The sequence below is a fragment of the Pleuronectes platessa genome, chromosome 17, assembly GCF_947347685.1.
Source record: "Pleuronectes platessa chromosome 17, fPlePla1.1, whole genome shotgun sequence".
NCBI classification, from domain to species: domain Eukaryota; kingdom Metazoa; phylum Chordata; class Actinopteri; order Pleuronectiformes; family Pleuronectidae; genus Pleuronectes; species Pleuronectes platessa.
Window position 1 is genome coordinate 19,737,827 of NC_070642.1, and position 18,287 is coordinate 19,756,113.

Sequence of the window (18,287 nt, forward strand, 5' to 3'; positions counted from 1 at the left end):
TGTGTTGATTTATTTTAAAACAGACAAGCATCAACATTTTATCTACGCTCTCAAATTGAATGAATATTTCCATAGCAGCAATTGGCTGTGGAATTAATTGCATCAGGCCCTGATCCTGGGACCAGAGACCAAGTGAAATGATTAACCAGCTCAGTGACGAGTGCTGCTCATAAATAATTCGGATGACCTCAGCTTCCTCCGCCGTGCTGGTGTGCTGCTAACAAGTGGGGGGGGTGTGGGGGGGTGGGGGGGGGGTGCAGCCGGTGGCTCCACTGACCAATAATTAATCTGCTCGTGTTTCACTCCTCAGCAAACAGGCTGGTGTGGCTCTCAGTGGATTTGTCCTCCAATCGCAGCAAAGTGCTCGTTTGTAAAATTCAATACGTTTAATGATCATAAATGATTCAGTGACAACCAGGCACAGTGTAATATGAGGGTGTGTTCGTTACTGTGACCTGGAGATGGTCATTTTTCATTTGTCATCATTTGTGTTGCTATAAAAAAGGCGAGATGACAAAATGCTTGTGAATAACGTTCAATTTAAAAACAATGCAGGAGCGAAACCTTCACTAATTGACTCCGCTTGTCAGGGTGAGAAATGAATTTACTTCCTGTTGTGCTAGAGGGCACTGTTGATTAATATTACACCGCTGACATGTCAACAACAACAACAACGTGTAGACAAGTCATATCAGTTCAGATCCCTGCGCTCATATCTTTACACATCCTTTTATTATTTAGTGCTCATTCAATACTATTTATCATCACATTTCATAACCCCCCCCACCCCCCCCCCCCCCCCCCCCCCGAAATGCATCACTATCCATCTCCCCCCCACACAGAGGAATGAGTTAAGGTGCCGAGTGCCTGACTCTGCATTGAAGTGAGAGATGTGAGGAGAGAGGGCCGAGCTGCCGGGTGATAATGAGGATGGTGCTACTCTGTAACTCAACACATGCAGGGGAACCTTCAGCACCACTACACCACTACTGTGTGTGTCTGTTTGTGTGTCTTAACCAGCGACAAACAAATCTATTAACACAACATTTATGATAATACAACAAACACGTTTATAATAGGTTAGCGACCGTAAAATCGAATAATCTCACCACAAAACTAGAAACTAACAGTTGAATATTTACTTTTCAACACAACACGATGCAGCTCCACCTAAGATGACCTACGACCTTCTACGGGGATAACTTGTGACCGGCTGCTGCAGAGGCTAACACCACTTATGAATTATTTACTGCCAATTTTCCAATTACCATACTTCTTATCGCATCGTGAAGGCACACTGAACATTCGGGAATAAAAGAAAATCCTCTTTGTGGTCAAATCGACCTTTAAGAAAGTCACAGTCTTCTCCCCCAGACTCCACGGGGATCTTGAGGCAATGCAATGATGTGAGCTGTAATATTTGGTAAAATGATGCTTCGATAGATCAAACTGTAATATCTAACAACCTGGATTATGACATTATATGCAGACTATTGAAAAGGAGATCAAATGATGTGAAACAAGTTGACGCCTCCATCTTCTCAAGGTTATCTATCAGTATAGGATCAGATTCTATTTTTTTACAATTAAAACAATTATATATAATTAGTTTTGATAACAAGGATATTAATAAAAGTTATTTAGCAATCTAATCTGATTAGTATTTGTGCAGTTGACATCATAAAGGCAACAATTCAAACTTTCAATTAACCATCTCAGAACTCCTCTCTTAATTGGATCTAATGACTCCCTGTCTGATTAGGATCGGGGGGGAAACGAGGAGTCAGCACCTGAGAACAGGCAGCAGGCGACGGCCCCTCCCCTCGTGCCAAACCCCAGCTGTCACCCTCCACCCTCAGTCACATCTCAAACCCAAGGAGGCCCACAAGCGTCCCCGGCACCAAGGTGAGAGGAGAGAGGAGCTGGTGACGGGCTGTCGGGGGGGGGGGGGCTCTGCAGGTTGTTGCCCCCTCCAGCTGAACAACTCCTCCAGGTGGGTGAGCGATAACATGCCCCCACGTCCCCTAATCTTATTTACAGTCCCACTGCTCAGCGGCGGCTCAGTTAAATCAGGCTTTACGTGATATGCACAGCTCGTAAAGACCCATGTGAACCTGGCAGAGGAGAGTTATGATCATGTGACCGGCACCCTGACATGTAAAGTGGGTGTGAAGCCAAAGTGAAAATGGTGAGCACGGTATCAGAATGCATATGTGCTGCATTGTCTGTCGTCTGCATAACTCACTGACCTCTCGCCAGTGAAACACCTCAGTGATGTGATATCAAATAATTATGTTCCTATTAAGATATATATTCTCTAGATTCAAAACGATTTGCATCATTTGAACGTCTTGTTTCGTGGAGACCACAAAGTCCCTCTTGTCAAAAGGAAGATTAATGAGACGTGGAACTCTGCACTGACGGCTCCTGTAGTGTTGCTCCACTACGGCAACAACCAGAACATCCTAGCCTCACTTTGTGCATCGTGTTTGTTCTTGTTGTTGTTTTTGTTTGTGTTTTTGGGATTGTGGCCAAGCTGGAAGCACCAGAGCCGGAACTGAGCCTGGATCACTGCAGCAGTGAGGAAGTGTTTCATCCTCTGCACCAACAAGACCCCCTCGTTTTTGAGATTATTTGTTTGTCTCCTCTTTTTTAAATCCAATTAGCTCTAATTGACATCACAGAATCTGCACTTTTTTTAATCCATCCCATTATTTGACAGCTCGTCTCAGTACGAGTGGGGGGGGGAAGGAGACGGGGGTAAACAGATGGTTTCAGGGAAACACATCACAAGTGTCTCTTTGATTTACACTCTGTTATCAGGAGCAGAACTGGACCACGGATTCTATTTGGATGCAGCGTTATTTTCATATTGTGCCATATTTAACTATGCAAATGAGGTTTGGGTGCTCCATGTTAATTGTTGGAGGATCCAATTACTGGGAGAAGTAATTAATTTTCAAGAGGAGAAACAAACATAAACACACACTAATACAGCTCAGAGATTTCTTTAAATGAAACGTCTGAATATTCATATCTGGGTCAGTTTCAAGAAGTTGAATAAGCTGCACTTGGTTTATAAGATTTTCAGGGATGTTACATATCTTAATTTCACTTTCTTTAATCAACTGAGTAGTTCTACTAATTACAGAAAACCCCAAAATAACTATTTGGTTTTAAAACCCAAATTGAAAATGTATTTTGAGTCATATATACAAACAGTTTAAGAATAAAGCTCATGGATAAATGGGTGAAATCTTCATCCTAAGTCACTTCAAACAATAATGGTTCAAGCTAATTGAACCAAACAGACCTAAATATTTAAAGAATAATTAAACCAACAGTAAATAAATAGATTTAAATGAACACATTTCAGACGTGACCTGTGGTGAACTCATCTATCAGGGCTGTAAGGTTACAAAAACAAAAGCAAGACAAAAGTGACTTTCATCTTAAAAGACATTGGTCAGCACCAGATGTCAGAGGCAAACATCTCCAGAGTTCTGCCCTAAAAGGTTAAAGGTCACACAGCCCGTCTCACGCCAAACTTCCACTGACTTGTCATTTCTTCAACAAACAGCAGATGTGTGGCGTCCTCCTCACCTTAGCTTCCGAAGTGGATTCCAGGTAACACAGACGGTTTCCGAGTCCCTCAGCGGCCAGGCAGAACTTACAATGCTCCTTCTGGATGGTGGCCACACTCTGGAGCACCACCTCATCGTCCTGCCAGAGGAGACACGAGGATTAATGCCAAGCGTCATCAACAGTGTGCAGAATAAACAAGAAAATCCATCTGGGCTCAAACCTGTTGCTTCATAGACGTGCACCTAATGAATTACATGAGTCACTGCTGATATTAAAACCTAAAGCAGCATAAAAGATAAATCCTGGAATTTATGGGGTGAAGCCTGACGGGGTATAACTCAAATTGATTTATCATCATGAGGTGTAAATGTGCAGAGAGGAGCAAGATCCATCACAGCAGAAGAAAATAAATAAAAAGTACAGTATGAGGACCAGGGTAAAGTTGATCCTAAATATTTACATTTGATTTTGGTTTGAACTCATTCGTTTGGTTTTAGTTTGCAGGATTATGATAAAAGCTACTAAATTAATAACTAATATATATGAATGTGTTTAATTTGGTGCATATCTTAATGTGGATCTAGTATTAAATGTGGTTTTGAAAGGGGGCAGTTGGGCCTTGGTGGAGGTTTGTGCTCTAGTAAGTGTCTCTAGTCTAGTTATTGTCATGTATTGATAAATAAATCCAACCCTCAACCCAGAATAAGAAGATAGACAAGATATGAATAAGACACATTCTGACCAAAATGCTCTCACAGAACAATTAACAATGAAAAGAAGACACACGAGGAATTCCCTTGTTGTCAAATTAAATCTAGAACCAAAAAGAAAATACAACCAAAACTACATAGATCAGCAGCAGTGATATCATTTCTAAATCTGTTCCACAGGCTCTGGTGTCTCAGTGGGAGTCGAGTCAGATCTCGATTCAATCAGTGCAAACCAGTAAATGAACATCTGTATCTGTCGGAATGGAGAGGGGTCAGCCTCGATTCAGCATCGCACACAGAGGTATCGATTTGTTTGTGTGTAGTGTGTGTCTGTGTGTGTGTGTGTGTAGTGTGTGTGTGTCTCCTGCCAGCTCACGTCCCACACTAATCTGAGCTGATAGTTTCCATGGTGCTGGCTCCCACCTCCTTCACAGCAGCATTAATTCAATAGATTCAGAAACAGGCGGCACAGCACCCACAGACTCGGGGGGGGGGGGGGGGGGGGGGGATAACAGACCCTGACCATATTTCAAACAAACACTCAAAAACACAAACATTAACTGTGATCGCGAAGCAAGCGCATTGATCCCCATTGATATTTCTCCGCATTAGAAAGACTTCACCAGCAGCTCCTGCACCCAACTAAGAACTCCCGGGAACTGAAGTATATTTTTCTTTCCTTCAAGGAGACGTCAAAGTTCAAACAGACACTGTGGGAGGGTAGAAGTCGGCGTCTTTGTTTCACAGCTTTTGAAGATGCTCCAGTTTGTGTTGGGATTGCATCACAAATTAGATCCACACTCTGGTTGTTACAACGAGGGGGGGGGGGCACAGAAACACAGCACATGTTTACAAGTTTAATAACTGGAGCAAATGAAAATATATAGTGTTTCTTAAAAGTGTCACTGACTCCTGCAATTTAAAGGCAAGAGAATTTAGTAGTTGATGTTGTATGGCAGTGGTTATAATGACATTTCAGGTACACAAAAGTGAAAGGCAGGCTATGTGGTTTTACTGTTGTGAGGATGGTAAAAACTTTATGGATAGTAGTGCAAGCAGGCCAGTGGGTACACAGCTTCTCATTCATTATGAAACTGGGGCAGGACAAATTAGATCATGGCGTCCAGTCACAGTCTAGAAGATTAATGGGAAACACTGGTTATATTGTATTTTACCCCAAGTAAACTAAATCTTTACATCAAACAGATGAAGTCAAGATGTAATCAAACTCTTCCCTGACTGCAACCTAACAAGAAACACATGTAATTGATGAATAAACACACTGAGATTAAGGAAGCATCTAGTGATTTATAAAGCAGTTAATTGGTGCAGATGGTAATCACAGCAGCTCCAATAAAAGGGTCCTTGAATATTTGGCTTCGATATTTTTGGTTAGTTTGTGTTGCGAGGCAATAAAAATCCCTGTTAATGGATAAAATAACGCATAGTGAGGATACTGGGGGAGCTGAGCTGGCCCATCAGTCCATACCAGCAGTGTTTTAAATACCCCACAATGCAACTCTGGGCTCCGGGGGTGATTACTGATTACAGAAAGCATTAAAGTTGGCTCCAAATCCCAAGCTTTAGTTTTTGTAATGGTTGTTGTGTGATGGAGGAAACACAACTCGTTGTTTCAGGCCGCACAGGATGACAGGAGACTTGTCACCTCTTTAAACAAATCGAGTAAATAGCCGCTCTTTATTTTCAGCTGTTTGGAATTCTGGTGGCTTTATGAAACCAACGGGGCGTCGCATCCATTACTTCACAAACATGTACACACAGACATGTACACACAGACATGTACACACCCTTCTCGAGGCTAAGGAGCAAGTCAATAGGTGATTATCAGTCCAAACAAGGGGATTCAAGTGAGAAAACCTCAGTGGGAATCTTCTAAAGCAGCAATTAGATCGAACTTGAGAGTTTAAACTGCTACGGTACAAGCTAGGTAATGATAAACAGCATTTTCTATAATAAAATCTCTTGATGGAAGTCATGAAGATCAGCATTTGTTCATTTAAGTCATGATATGTCAACTATACAACCATGTGCTGCTGTTGAATCCAGTGGGTTCCACTTACAGGTGCTTTTAAGACTTTGTTCACCCTGTTTATATCAATAAGGGGCGAGATAAATCATATAAATCATATAAGTCTGTCAAATGATTTACTCCCCCCCCCTCACTTTGATAATGCAACTTTAGAACCAGAAGTGGTCAGAGTTGCACCGGGGATCAAATCACAACATGGGCTGGACGTCATCCAGTCATCTGAGCGCTGGAGGGTGGAGGAGCCGAGTGGACGACGGTGCCAACATCACTCTCAGTAAATAAATAAAACCTCAGGAGACGTCGTTCACGGGACAGTTTGATGTCCAGAGTGGACGCACAGTGGATTTATCTCATAAAGACCCAATCTCTGTGATCAGATCTCAGAGACTAATGGAAGTGTTGTGTGCACCCCGCGGCCAGGACACTCTCCGTCGACCCCCTGCACCCCCGACTTGATCCCCGGCCAGAGAATCTGGTGAATCCGAGGCAAAGTGATCCTCGCGGCAGCAGTGAGACCATCTGCTAGACAGCTAAGCAGCAGCATCAGGACTATGTATAGGGTCCTGGCCTGGAGGAGGAGGAGGAGGAGGAGGTAAGCGAGGGTTGGGGGGGCTGCTTCACCCACCATCCAAGTGTAGAGCGGCAACTTGACCTCTCCCTCTCCTCAGTACTCCACCCTCTGGATCCTGCAGAACCAACTCTGCTTTGTCCCGACAAACAAAGTTTCCCAACACAGAGTTTACTGGAAACAACCACTGACACACAGCTGGATGTAACACTGCCCCCTCAACCCCCCCTCCACTCCCCTGACCTCGCCCCTCTCTGGCTTTCCCTCTCTCGCCCCCGGCTGCTTCCCTCTCTCGCCCCCGGCTGCTTCCCTCAGGCAGCCGGCCTCCCCTCGCCCTAACAGACAGCGGCAGGTGCGTCGGTGAACGCTCCCGATGCAGCCGCCAGCCGAAACCCGAGAACTCCCAGCGCTCCGGCGTGCCAAATAAACTCCCACAACTCACCCAGTGCCGCCACCAATGTGAACTTGAGAAAAGGTGAATCTGTTCAATCCCTCAGCGCTGCTATTTTCACACGCATGCCTTGCACATGCTCAGTGGGAATCGGGCGGGCGAGCAGTGGGAAGGAACACAGATCGGACAGGGGTTTAAAAACTGCAGGGAATAAAAAGAAACTTCCAGCATGTTTGTTCCTTGTTCACACGACCTCAGGGCGTCTAGATTGCTCTAACTGCTCAGGAGTCGTGTTTCTCATAAATGTCGGACAGGGTGCTAAGTACAGGTCGACCTACGTGTTTTTGAGTGAAGCTTAGCTTAGCAAAGCAGATACAGTGTGGATGTGTGAGAGGTTTAACCTGATAAGCTGGATTAGGGCCTCACACTGATCTGTCTATCACAGATATACAGATATTCAAAGCCCAGATGGAGACAAAGGATTTTTTCCCCCCGGGATTGTTGAATAATTCACTTTTTTTAAGAATCTTTGTATTCTCAGGTGATTTGTCACAACATGAGCTCCTGACGATAAATAATGAAGTTGTTGCTCACAAAGTTTCAACCTAACGTTAGACTTTTGAAACCTTGTAGAGCCTGAGGAACAGTGAGAGTCTGATTAAAAGGCAAAGGAGCAGTGACAGTGAAGAATTGTCCTCGAAGCTGAAACCGTAAACAACAGAGAGAGGCAGAAGGAAAAACTGACTAAAGCATTTTGACCTCGAGCTTTATGGTCATACACTCAGATAAATAAATCACAGGTTAATATAGGTTCTAATGTTTACTTTTAATTCCGTTGATTCAAATCAACGACCATTTGGAGGATTTGCTGTTGGCTTGGTAAAAAGTAACATTGCAATATAATTGTCATCAACAGCAATAAAACAAAAATCCAATATATATATATTGATGTAAGGCTCAAACATTCTTTAAGCACCGTGAAGATGCATAACCCATAAAAACTCATGAGTACACTCTATAGTGTACAAATATACCTGTCAAAGTAAACCCTGTTATTAGACATATGAGTAATGTTTATGTCAAGTACACAAGTTTAACTAGATTGTTTCATAGCTGCAGATTGTTTGGAGTAAAGTTTGAAGTTAATATTGTCTACTTCATAAATAATATGTTTTTCAATGCAGACAGTGACGTAAGAATAAGAAGATAAAACAAGTTAGAGCTGAAAAAATCTAAATAATTGATTAATAGATCATCAGAAAATGTATTTGCAAATATTTTGTGAAGTCAATCAGTCAATCACATTTGATTTGAATCTCACATATTCCAGGTGAAACCTCCTCTGCCCCCAGCAGGAGATGAGGTGACTGATTGTTTTGAGGAACAGTCTCAGCTCTCAGTCTCTAACATGTGACACCAGAGACAGTTCAAGACGTTACCTCGGGCTTCACACTGAACAGCAGCCGCTGCTTAAATAAGCAGTGGATTAACAGCTGTTCTATGCTTGACATTATAAAGTAGGAGTGAGCCGATTCAAAGATCAGTGCTTGTGGACGCTGAAGCTTCCATTCTTCAGCTTAGTCAATCTCATTATAAAGTTTAGCCCTGAAATTATCAGAATTTGTTGATAATTGATCGATTTAGTCATAAACTTGAACTCATTGGGAAAAGAACTTGTTAACTACCAGCGACTGAGAGCAGAACTCAGACAGGTGGAGAGAAAAGCTCCATTCACTCACAAAGTCTAAACCTTCACAACCCTCTCCTGCACAATAACACTTCATTATCTCCTCAGATCGGTGTTTAAGCAGCGTTAGCACTGTGCCACTCAATAGCGTTTGGATCATAACTGAATAATGAGGCTTTTTAAATGAATGAGATTTAGAGCCGCGCTGCCATTTAGCTCCAGAGAACCAAAACACACCGTGAGGCGAAGGGAATGTTGATCCGTGTCAATTATTCATTTACTAAAATTGCATAAGGAACAAACAAGCTGCACACAGCCCCCGTACACCTTGTTACACATAACAACAGGATTGTGTGTTTCCCTGAATGCCAACGAGGCATTTAACTGCTCAGAAGGAACAACACGACTGCACAGAGGAGGGATGGAAAACCCACATCAGTGTATTTCTCTCTTAGCCGTCAGCCCATCTGTTTTAGCAGTGTGTGTCTGCACGGTGTTCAGTGCACTTGCTAAATGTTTTCCGGCCTAGCTGTCATTATTTGCTCTCTTCCCCTTCGAGGGATGAAAGTCAGCTCTTACTCTCACTTCCTGGACGTGGCTAAATTCGATTTCGGGTTCAGTTTTTTCAGATTTAGATGGATTTAATAAACTCCACAGATTCTGGTGGAGGGAGGGGGGGGGGGGGGTCCTCCTGACAAATGTCTCCACTGTTTCAATCCCTTGCTGAAGCACAGACTCTCCTGTCACTACACCTGATAAAATACAGGGACTATTGTGTTTTAATATTCAACAAAGATTTTGTTTTCATCTGTACAATTACCCAGTTAAGATCCATTTAACGTGACACTCCCCTTGTGTGCAGATACGTGATATAAGCATATCATTTTGAGAGCATATCTGAGACGACATCATGGGTCAAAATAAATAAGGCAATGCACACCTGAACTCTGTATGAAAAATTAAATAAAATACAATTTCCACAGTCAAGCAAGTTTCGCCCTCCGGTTACACGGCCATGGATCACAGACTCCAGGATTTATATGGTGTTCCTGTGACAAATTGGATTTCCCAGGCCTCCTCGTTTACATGCATATTGCTTCAGTGGGGCTTCCAATAATAAAAGGTCTCCGTGTGTTCGAGGCCGAGGCGTCCACCTCCTGCAGAAGCTCTGAGCGCCTCTGGTCAGGAGACGGACACGGAGCTGCTCTGATGTCCATCAACCTGTCTGATGAGACAGAGCAGACACAGGCAAGATGTAGTGGGGTGTGAAGAGAGGAGTGTGTGGTTGTGTGTGTGAGAGAGAGAGAATCAGTCAGAAAGAGAGGTGCATAGAAGGTGAGACAAACACCCTCTTCTCTCCTCTCAGCTCCACACCTGAGCCAACAGTTATCTCACCCTCCATCCCACAGTGTCCAAATCTGAGGCTCACCTGTGATTTCAGCTGTCATGCTGCAAAACGTCCTCAGAAGACGTCAGTAGTATAAATCAAGAATTTGTCCTTAGAATTCAAGACCTGACACAAGATCAATTCAATGAGCATGTTGGAGTTTTTGCAGACACATCAGCAGCAGCCTGTGACAAGATAAACCTGCCTCAGCGAGGACTGACAAAAGATTCACGGATCCATCAAGCGATGTCAGACGCTCACAGCAAATAGAAAATGGTGTTTCGAGGATTTCAGTGGGTTTACGGAAAAACTAAAGATGAGCAGGTTGTTAGCAGAAAGACAAATAGAGACATGTGCTCCTCAAGTAAAACCTCCTCAAATCCCGTCTTGACAGAAAATAATTTTAATGGGATCAGTCACTAAACCAAAAAATGATTGTGGTTGTAGAAGTGATTGATTTCTTGATCCTCGCCCATTATTACCACAAGTTGCCCTTGAGCAAGGCACACTACTGCACAAATGCTGTTTAGAGACTGAACAGCAAGTTGTTCTATAGTAAAGTCACTTTGATGCTTTGCTCACTGAAGGTCTCTACATAATCTCAGGCTATAAGTTTAACTACGTATGGAATCACATCGTGAAAACTATGTGACCGTGAAAAGTTTTGCTTGAAGGGATGAACCTACAGAGAAGAAAGACCAGACTCTGCTGCTCCCCCCGGAAAGTACCAACAAATCATTTACCAAAAATCATTAGGATCCATTGTTACATTATATGGATCGGTGGCCATGGAGCAAAAGAGGTCAGGTGACATGTTTATAACAGAGGCCATGATGAATACGTAATTAAATTACACAACAGGTAAATATGGGAGGAGTTTAGACTCAGACCAAACAATCCTCCGGATGTATAAATCTAAAAACACATGACCAAAGAGCCTCAAACCAACGGAGCCGTGTTGGCATTGAATGAAAATGAACCAGGTGACCTGAGGGACACTTAAAAGGCTGAGACGCTCACTGTCTGCACCTTTTTCAGTCCTTGGTTGATAAATGAATGTAATTATTTCGGGTTGAGAGTCCACTCACGCTGCTGCTGCTGAGATTCTACTTCTAACTGTGTCTGGACCAAATTCACTGCATCATGTCCCCTGCTGACACATCAATACTCTAAATGTATTTATTCTGATTGTATAATTCATCATTGGTCAAGTTAGTCCTGTTCTTTTGATTTGTGAGAGAGGTTGTATGTAGAGTAAAGGCTAAATACTTCATAGTCATAACAGATACACAGAAGTTTTTCCATATTAATAAGCAGTATTTTAGGGAATGCACACTTACATAATGCAAACATGAGGCCACACTGTCGGCGCGTCAGCCTGAGAGAGCCTTTTCCTCCTCCCGTTCATAATTCATGTGTTTTTCATAAGCTTTCAAACGCCAGTTCAAGGTCGAAGACGTATAATGACATAAAGATAAGATGGTGTTCTCTCTGGAAAGTGAAACAACACCGGATGCAGATGTTTCTCCCCACAGGCAGAAGCTGCAGAGAAAATATGAAAACTTTTCATTCATGTTCCGTCAACCCAGAAACACAGATGATCAACTCGTCTCTGATTTAACCAAACAGAGTCGAAGCCCAGATTGTGATATTAAAAGTCGCCAGACAAACCCTGCTGCCATCACAGCTTGCTCAAATCAATACAGAGGAAACCCCTCCCATTTCATTTAGATCAGGCTGAGGGGTGCGGGGGGGGGGGGGGGGGAGGCACCTCTTCTATCTCTCTCACCGAAGAGAGAAACTTTGCAAGGGCATCAACAAGTGTGATATAAGACCCCGGAATGATGACTCAGAGCTGGGATAGATTTTCCTCTCCCAGAGAAATTACTAGTCCGCGGCGCTCCTTACTTTTGATTATTCTTGTCTGCACACAGTCGGCATCATTCAGACACATGAGCTCATAGTCCAACAATCATAGAAAAGCCATTTGGTTTTGATTCATTCTCCCACAGTTTAACTTCCACAGCAGATTCCTCTCCTCAGACCTGTGATATAAATATAAAACTCTGCCAGAGATATGCAAAGCCACCAGGATTTACTGTCCTGTTAATCATGCATATACTGGACATTATCACCAGTAAGTTTAGTGTCACTGGAGATCACATCATGCGGTGGAAAGGGCCGAGAACATCTCGTAAACGAACTTGAGATTGTTTGTTATTTCCAAGGACAAGAATAAACTTTGAAGTTGAACTCTTAAGCCCCAGTGGAGAAGAAATCCTTCAGTGCTCGGCCAGCAAGAAACTAAAAGTCTGGTTAACAGCACAAGCTCAGGTCCGACTCAGCTGTCCCGAAGATGGTGAGGGCGCTGCTGATTGGCCAAAGGATTCGATGCAGTAGCCAATGACAGCTAGCCGGATGTTGCACTTCCTTGTGAACCGAAACGTGGATAATAATGAGGAATATAATGCAATATGGTCAAAAGCCCAAAACAGCAACTATGGCCATTTGCAATCTCTTTCTTTTTCTCATACAATAGCAACTAATAATCATTAGGATGGTGCAAATGTTGTTAAACCTTAAACACATCAACTCTGGCTCCATATCTATGAAGGGATTTGAACCCCCTTCTTCAATGCACAGTTGGTTCATCCTTTCTGCGTTGGCACTTGATTGGCAGTAAATATTATTACAGCATAATTGAACGTTATGTTGCAGGAGACAGGATTGTGCACGGTGATAATGCAGCTTATTATCTCTCTGCTTTATGAGTGTAGGAGTGAAGCGGCTTTCCACTGAGTGTCGAGTTTCATTACGCTCTTCCTCCTGACGATCACATGACATCTGCAGAAACAAGTGCACTACTCCTCTAGGAAAACATCTTTGCAGTTGATATCAAATCGGGGAAACTGACACTTGACTCCAAACATTTAGCCAATTGTGATCGATGGAACTTTACCAAACCCGTCATTATCACGACAATCATCCTAAAATAAGCTTCAACTCTTCATCCCTCAGCACATGATTTAAGATCCTATAACCAAGACTATGATCTGTATAACGGCCTAATTCAATAAAGCAACTTTTGCAGCTTCCCCCAAAATATCCATTGGAAGTGACTCAGCATCAAACCATAACTTACCACCTAAATCTGTAAGAAAACAACCTTGTTCATTTATTCTTTGTGCGTTTATTGCAGCACTTCCAGTCTAACTGACAGTGTCCGTTACGTTGACATACTAAGCTTCACAAAATGCTCTACAAAACTTGTTGGTGTCAAGCATGCGATATCCAAACGCTACTCTATCCCTATGAAAACGTTTATAGGGTATACAGTTTAGGTTGAAAGAGTCATTGGGCTTGTGTTGCCCGGACTCATGCTCTGCCCCCGTGGTCGAGTGCCAGGGGGAGCGGGCCTGTATGTGCTGTAGAAGCATCATCTTTAAAAAGGCTAAATTTAAACCTCAAGACTCCTCGCCTTGGTATGCAGAAGGCTTCCAGAACATAAACTCCAAATAAGCCCCGAGGAGCTACTGGAGGGAAGCAGGCGTCGAGCACCTGGTTTTAAAAAAGGTGCAACAGTGGCTCACCTGGACAATGGTGGTTAAAACTAATATATACTCTAGACAGGTATAAACTAAATCTACAGCCTAAGATACAACACAACAACATGTGGACTGTTAGTTTGACCCAACACAACTTTGTGCCTGTTGCCTATGATCTTTCGTTCTCACACAGCTCAGGTGTCGTTCACATAAAGAAGTTTGACCACTCAAAAGCCTTCTTGTGAGAAATAAGTTATTATTATTAGCTACAGCTAGCTAGCTAGGTAATTAGGCTAACGTTAGTGGCATGATGCAATAGTTAAAAAACTTTCTCTCCAATGGATTTGACATTTTGCTAAAAGACTAAAGTTGCATGTTCAAGACAAAAAGCCTGTTTCTTCACCAATTAATAATCCAAGAGATTGAAATATAGAAAACAGTATTGTTTGCAGGGCAGAGAAAGTTAGCAGCAGTATTATGGGTGCACATATTTAAAAAGTATAACCCTGTTAGAACAAGGCTTTTCAGATAAGGGTCAAGGGTCAATGGATCAATATAATGCTATAATGGATTTATGCTTCACACTTCTGCTCATGTGTTTTGAGTTGTGAAGATTAAAACTCTCCAAACCCTCCTGCCGTGTGTCAGGTTAAGCTAGCCTTGATTGGACATTGTTTTTTCGGGGAATAGGTTTAAAGCTAAGGTTGGTAATCCTGGAAAAGCTAGCAAGAGCAAGTTGAAAAACAATGCACCCACACCACTCTCCCATCGGCCAACTAGTCAAAGCTGAAAACTCCAAGAAGCTGTTATTTCCCTGACTCGCTCGCTAACTCCTGGTCTTCGTCTCTGCTTCAGTGGTGAATGTCTCTCCAGGTGAAGACTCGGGTCAAGGTGAGCACAAGCTGGTCGTGTTTGTCACAGTCCCGCGAGGGCAACAGACGACTTTCTGTATCAATGGCTAACGCTTCTTGAGGAGCATTACAACTAATAGCCTGAGATGAAGTTGGAGCATAATATCATTATTTCCACCAGCAGCACAATTAGCAACAGCGCCATATAATATAGGTGACTGCACATCACCATCTAATGACACTGCAATTAGGAATTCCCATAATACTGCAGTTTGCAAACGGAGCAAATTACATTGCGGTGTCCCTGCATAAATTCAATCCAGGCAATGTTGTTTGCATTTCCCGTGTCTTTTAACAAAGACTGAATAAAAACAAAACCAGCATCATTTCCTTGGCACCATTATAAAACACTATTTTGTGAGTGTTTCCAACTGGACTAAAGACGTAAACAAGCCAATTTCAGCGGACTATACACCACACTAATCCTATACTTTTTATTTCAAATTAAATCTCTGGAAGGTTAATGAGCTTCCAAGAAAGAGTCTTTCCTAATCAGTGAGCAAAGCATTTAAATGAGTTTTACAAAGAAGATGAGAGTTGATGATAAACGTTAAATCTCGGAACAAAGGAGAAGTTTCACTGTCGAACTTTGAAGTCGAAGAAAGTCCTGATGTCTTCACCTTGAAGTCGAGGTGGAACATCTTCCTACTATCACATGGGGGATTGTGATAGTATCATATACCAGTATCATTTTGATTAGGTATACAGGAAACTCATATTAGATTTGTGACTCATATAAATCTCACATCAGCTGAGAATTGACCTTTAACTACTGGTCCCCTTTCAAATACTCAAACTTTTCCTTAAACACAACAAGAAAAGCAGTCGCTGACAAAATCAACTCAAAGGCTTTGACTCCGTCCTGGTGAAGAGACACGTGATCTGTACGCAGGCTTGTTCCATAATGTTCAACCCTTATAACGTTGTGAATTTCAATTAGCACCCGTGTTGCAAGGCTTCCTGTGAGAGCGCGTCTCTCTCACCACTGAGGTTTGATAACAAGGCCCTGTGGACCTCAGGGGAAAGCCCCCCCCACCCACCACCAACACCACCACCACCACCACCACCTCCCTCCATCCATCCCCAAATCGCTGTTGTCATCAGATAACCAGGATGCCAATGTGACAGTAGAATCTGAGAGGTGTGGGTCAGCATATCACTAGCATCTCAAATAGTAGGAGCTGTTAAGTACAGGGTCCCCGCCTGCCACCACCACCAGCTGAGACGCCTGTGAGGGGTTTACATATGGATTAACAATATTGTATATGTCAACATCTGAAAGCTGAGAGAGGCGACGTGGGCTGGACGTCAACAGGGGAACCAAAGCAAAGGAGAGCTGCACTGAACTCAGTGTTACACAGAAGGACCGTGACAGCATGTTTCGACATTTTAGCTCCACGTTGCATCAGTTCACTAAATATATGAACATCGTGAGAAGCAGTGCACAGCTCTACTCTAACTGTGGGACTCATCCAAGCAAGTTGTGAATCATACAAGACTCAAATGTCTGTGTATTTGGACAAATAGATTATCTTATCTTAAAACATAACATTTGTTGGCCTCTACTGCTTTGATTGTGACCAATGTGTTTCTCACAAACACCTCTAACTTGATGGTGTTATATAATGTAAGGAATTGTACCCTGTACCCTACTATCTTTTTCTACATTTCCAGACAGCCTACTGGTTTCCATTCATTTCCATGTGTAACTAAAGTTTTTAAGCACTCTAAGTTTATTGGCTTCATTACCTCCACCACAAAGGGTATGGCTTCAGCCCTGTCTGTTTGGGTTTTCAGCTAAATTATAGAAAAACTACACAAGTGGTTTCCACACAACTTGGTGAAATGGATAAGAAATGGGTCAAGAATGTAAATCCAGATGTTTTTTGTCACTTTAAACATTCTGGAAATAGACATTTTCACCAATTTCCCAATGGGATATTTCATGGATCATGCTGAAAACTATATTAGGGGACTGATATCTATGAGTGTGTGCAAGTTGGTGAGGGTCCAAAGAAAAATCTGGAGCTTGCAGATTTAAATGTGGTTTCGTAAGGCCACTGCTGAGCCATGCTGGTGGTGTGTGTTCTAGAATAAGTCAGGGCCTTCATGCAACTTTGATGAAAAAGAAAGCAGCCGTGATGGATTATAAAGCTAAACCAAGTTCCACGTAGATCCTCATGCTGTATGAAAAGGAAAATATGGTAAATCATTGTTCCTCAATCACAGCAGCATTGTGTGCAAAGCGGTGTACCAGACAACTAATGCTTAAATGGACAAAACATGTGAAACCAGTGATCTGGCTCTTTGCAGTAACAGGAAACCTCTTTTCACCCAGTAGCAGATTCCATCGAGCAAACACAAACAGCTGTGACAGGAGACGGGTTTAAATCTGTTGTGATTGGCCGAAGCCGCCCACTGATCTCCAAGGGTCCTCGACAGGACCGATGCCAATTAGACGGACGGTTTTAGCATTTAGAGTTTAAATCAATTCACCGTCAAATGTCAAGTCCAATCGACAAGGGGCCCCCGGTGACATGACACCAGACAGGTAACTCCCTGAGGTGCTCTCTGTCTGAGTCACCGCTGATTCCCACTGATCCTCCTCATGCAACACCTGAGCCAAAAGGATCCACCAGAATAAAGTGACAGATATTCCCACCGCACACCAACATACACGCTGTCATATCGTTTACAAGGATAACTGCTGTGCATGACCAGAACCACAGAGACACCGTATAAGCAATCTGCGTCAAACAAAACTAAAATAGTCGTTGCAGAGGAGAGGCCTGCGTGAGAGAGAGAGCACAACTTATTGAAAAGTCCTGTCCCCCTCCAAGGAGAAGGAGAAAGAATGAATCCAGGGGGAAAAGTCAAGAAATAAAGAAAATAGCAAAGTGGGAATACAATCATATGTTCATGGACGATATGTGGGAAATAAAAGGTATGGAGGAAAGTGAGAGGGGGGGGGGGTATGTGTTGTGAAATGGCTCCAGAGTGTATAAGGTCATTTCTGCCCATGCACCTGCAGACAGTCTCATTGAGCCCCCCCCCCCATTAGGAGTCCTGTCGACAGGTGGTGCAGCGTGCAAACCTGCAGCAACTTCCCAACACCTCCACTCATGCAGGAGGAGCGCAGCCGGAATGAAACAGGTGACAATGCAAACACACAACAAAAAACAACAACTTCCACCTTGATCCAACTTGCATGGTTGGATTCACGACGCTGCTTCCATTACGCGTAAATTGGCACACGAACGCACGCACGCACACACACACGGTTCCACAAGGGAACAGCTCACACACACACCGACCACAATCTCCTTACTTACAGTTCTCAAGAACTGGATCTCATCTTCCCCTTCTCCGCCCTCAGCCATGGCTGCGAAGGAGCCTGCTCAGACTCTGGAAGCCACCACTGACTGCCGGCAGAAACGCGATGCTGTGCCTCTC

The 18,287-nt window shown here is 43.2% G+C and overlaps 1 protein-coding gene across 1 annotated transcript in view; it reads right to left on the reverse strand.

Annotated features, from left to right (window-relative positions):
- LOC128459848 (ryanodine receptor 3-like) overlaps nt 1–18,214 on the reverse strand; it is an 80,295-nt gene extending 62,081 nt beyond the window's left edge. The window contains 2 exon segments of the mRNA XM_053444775.1: nt 3,604–3,723; nt 18,167–18,214. Coding sequence (XP_053300750.1) covers nt 3,604–3,723; nt 18,167–18,214 — 168 coding nt within the window.
- Between the last annotated feature and the right edge of the window lie 73 nt (nt 18,215–18,287).